Source organism: Galeopterus variegatus, unplaced genomic scaffold (assembly GCF_000696425.1).
Source record: "Galeopterus variegatus unplaced genomic scaffold, G_variegatus-3.0.2 Scaffold3969, whole genome shotgun sequence".
Lineage (NCBI taxonomy): Eukaryota > Metazoa > Chordata > Mammalia > Dermoptera > Cynocephalidae > Galeopterus > Galeopterus variegatus.
The window spans coordinates 31786-34298 of NW_007730080.1; the positions used below are offsets into that span (position 1 = coordinate 31786).

General features: G+C 52.3%; 1 protein-coding gene and 1 long non-coding RNA gene across 2 annotated transcripts in view; both read right to left on the minus strand.

Moving 5' to 3' along the window:
• LOC103601979 (zinc finger protein DZIP1-like) overlaps positions 1 to 326 on the minus strand; it is a gene marked incomplete at its 3' end in the record, with an annotated part of 30275 nt that extends 29949 nt beyond the window's left edge. The window contains exon 1 of the mRNA XM_008586382.1: positions 183 to 326. Within this exon, the coding sequence (XP_008584604.1) occupies positions 183 to 326 (144 nt within the window). The remainder of the gene's footprint in view (positions 1 to 182) is intronic.
• Positions 327 to 939: 613 nt separating this feature from the next.
• LOC103601976 lies at positions 940 to 2504 on the minus strand. The gene is made up of 3 exons (XR_551495.1): positions 2389 to 2504; positions 1681 to 1778; positions 940 to 1313 (listed from the first exon to the last, which is right to left on the minus strand). It is a non-coding gene; the product is annotated as an uncharacterized LOC103601976 (long non-coding RNA).
• Between the last annotated feature and the right edge of the window lie 9 nt (positions 2505 to 2513).

Sequence of the window (2513 nt, forward strand, 5' to 3'; positions counted from 1 at the left end):
CCGCCGCCGCCACACCCTTCGGGAGAAGGACAAGGCCGGAGTCCCGGCGGTGGTGGTGGCGGCGGCGGCGGCGGCAGCCGCGGCCTAACGTCTGGGCGTCCAGGACGTTGCTATGGCAGCGCCCGGGCCAGTCCCGAGCAAAGGGCGCGCCGGCTCGCGCGCAGTCAGCGTGAGTCCAGGGCCCTGCGGGACCAGAAAAGACCTCGTAGGCGGGACCGCCGGGACATACCCGTCCACCCGGAGAGGGCACCTCCTGGGCGCCGGTTCCCCGTCTTTGGGGCTGGACACTCCCTGTCCCTTAAGGCAGGCACGGGGGGGGGCCACATCCCCGGGAACTTTTGGTCCTAGCTGCCATCCTCTGGTTATTCGTTCCTGTCCTCGCCTTAGGTTTTGAGATTAAAAATATCTATATTCATCCTCCTCTTACACACAACTTAGAAAACACTAAGCAATAAAATGTTGTACATTTTCAGACCGGTTCCCGCTCACTGGCTGAGCGAGGTGCGGGAGCAACACCGAGGGTTGCAATCTCGTTGCCGGTCCCCGGTCCGGTACGGGGGCAACACTGAGGGTTGCGATCCATTGCCGGACACGAAAAAAGACAAAAAATAAATAAATAAATAAATAAAAAATAAAAAATAAAAAAAAAAAATGTTGTACATTTTGATTGCAGTGTTGATTACCCGGATACATACATTTGTCAAAATTCATTAAATTGTATGTACACTTACGATCAAGGTGCGTTTTTTAATATTATACCTCAATAAAGTTGTTTTAAAAATCAAACTTTTAGTTAATCATACTTGATGGCAGGCTTTCTAAATTTCTTACATCCAAGATACTTTTTATTTTTTTATTTTTTATTTTATTTGTCGATATACAATGTGGTTGTAAAAACTACTTTTTAAAAAGAGTCTTTCTTCCTCTATGGGTTGGCAGCCTAAATATAGCATTTTGATAAAAGTACAAACCAAAGAATTCCCAAGATATGTAATAGTCTTTCTAAAAGGATATATTCTCAAAGTCCTGAAGGTAAAAACAGATGGAGGGGAATTTTAAGCATCAGCTTTATCATCAAATTTTACAGGGCCATAGGTACCTTACAAATCTATGTCGGAGCTGCATTCTGTCTTCTGGAGAGGCAAAAATATTTCTAGCAGCAACTGGTAGACCTCAACCCTCTCATTCTTTGGGTCTTCTGGGGGCAGCCAGTGGTCACCACAGAGATCAATGAGCTGAGGAAAAGCCAGACATTCCTCAATCCACCGGGGAGTCCCTGCTTGGACCAACCATCAGGAAATTTTTTTTCTTTCCTAGCAACCAAATATGTAATAGAAGAAAGGAAAATACAATTCAGAGTAACTGGGAGCAAAGTTGTAATATCAAATATTTTTAGCACTTTCCAGATATTGTGAACTAGAAATAAACCCATACAAAAGCATCCAGGAAATAAAACATGCACTTCATATGGCTTCGTAATAAACCATACATCCAAATAATTTTTAGTGGGTCTTTAGAGAAAAAGAACTGTTAACGATTCACTGCAGCACGGCATAAAAGTCCTAAAGACTAGATAGGTTCACAGTTTGATTTTTTCCATTTACTTGGGCCTGATCTAGAAGAAATTTGTCAGCGCTAGGCCTGTTTCCCCCATCCGTTTTAGAGCATCAGGATACCAACCTGGCAGGTCCGTGCACTCTGGGCTCCATCCACTAGGCTACAGGATCAGCGGGTACAAGGACCGTGGTTTCTCTCGCCCACCGATATATCCCCAGCACCTAGCACAGAACGATCGAATGAACCAGGATCTTAGCTGAGGAAATACCAGATCTCAGCCCCTTATCCCTCCTATTTTCCATGCCTCGGTACTTTTACAGTGATTAACCCATGCTCCGGGCCAAGGGCCTCGGAGATGAACGTGGGGGCGACTTGCGCGCCCCCGCTGCGGTCAGGGCAATGGGGCGCGCGGGTCAGAAGCGTCCATCTCCATTCGCCGCCACCGCTCCAGACTGGGACACCGCGCTGCTGGCCACCTTCGCCCCCTTGATCGGATCTGGGTCACAAGATGGCCGGAACAGGAAAGAAGGGGCATGCTTTCCCGCTCCCTCCGCCCCCCATCCCAAGGCAGGGCCCCCACCCGGGCACGGCGCCTCCAGTCCTGGCGCTCTGCTCGGCCGACCCGCCGAACGCGCAAGACAAAGGCCTCGGGACGCTGGCTCGGGTGGGGTCTCGGCGCCCCTCCGCAGTTGGCAAACGGAGAGCCAGGGCTGCGGCGGCTCGGCTCGCAGCCGGGAGAGGCGGGAGGAGGGCCCGGTTGCGCGGACGCCGAGATGCCCCGTCCGCCGCGGGCTCCCGCGGGCGTCTGGAGCATCCTCGGCCTCGGCTCACCCCAGCTGCGCGCTCCTGGGCGGGCGCCGGGCGCTGCAGGCGGACGGGGGCGACACAGGGGACCCAGACCCCAGGGGTGCTGCTAGAGCAGGCGGGGCCCGCGGAGGCCGCGAAGCAGCCAAGCT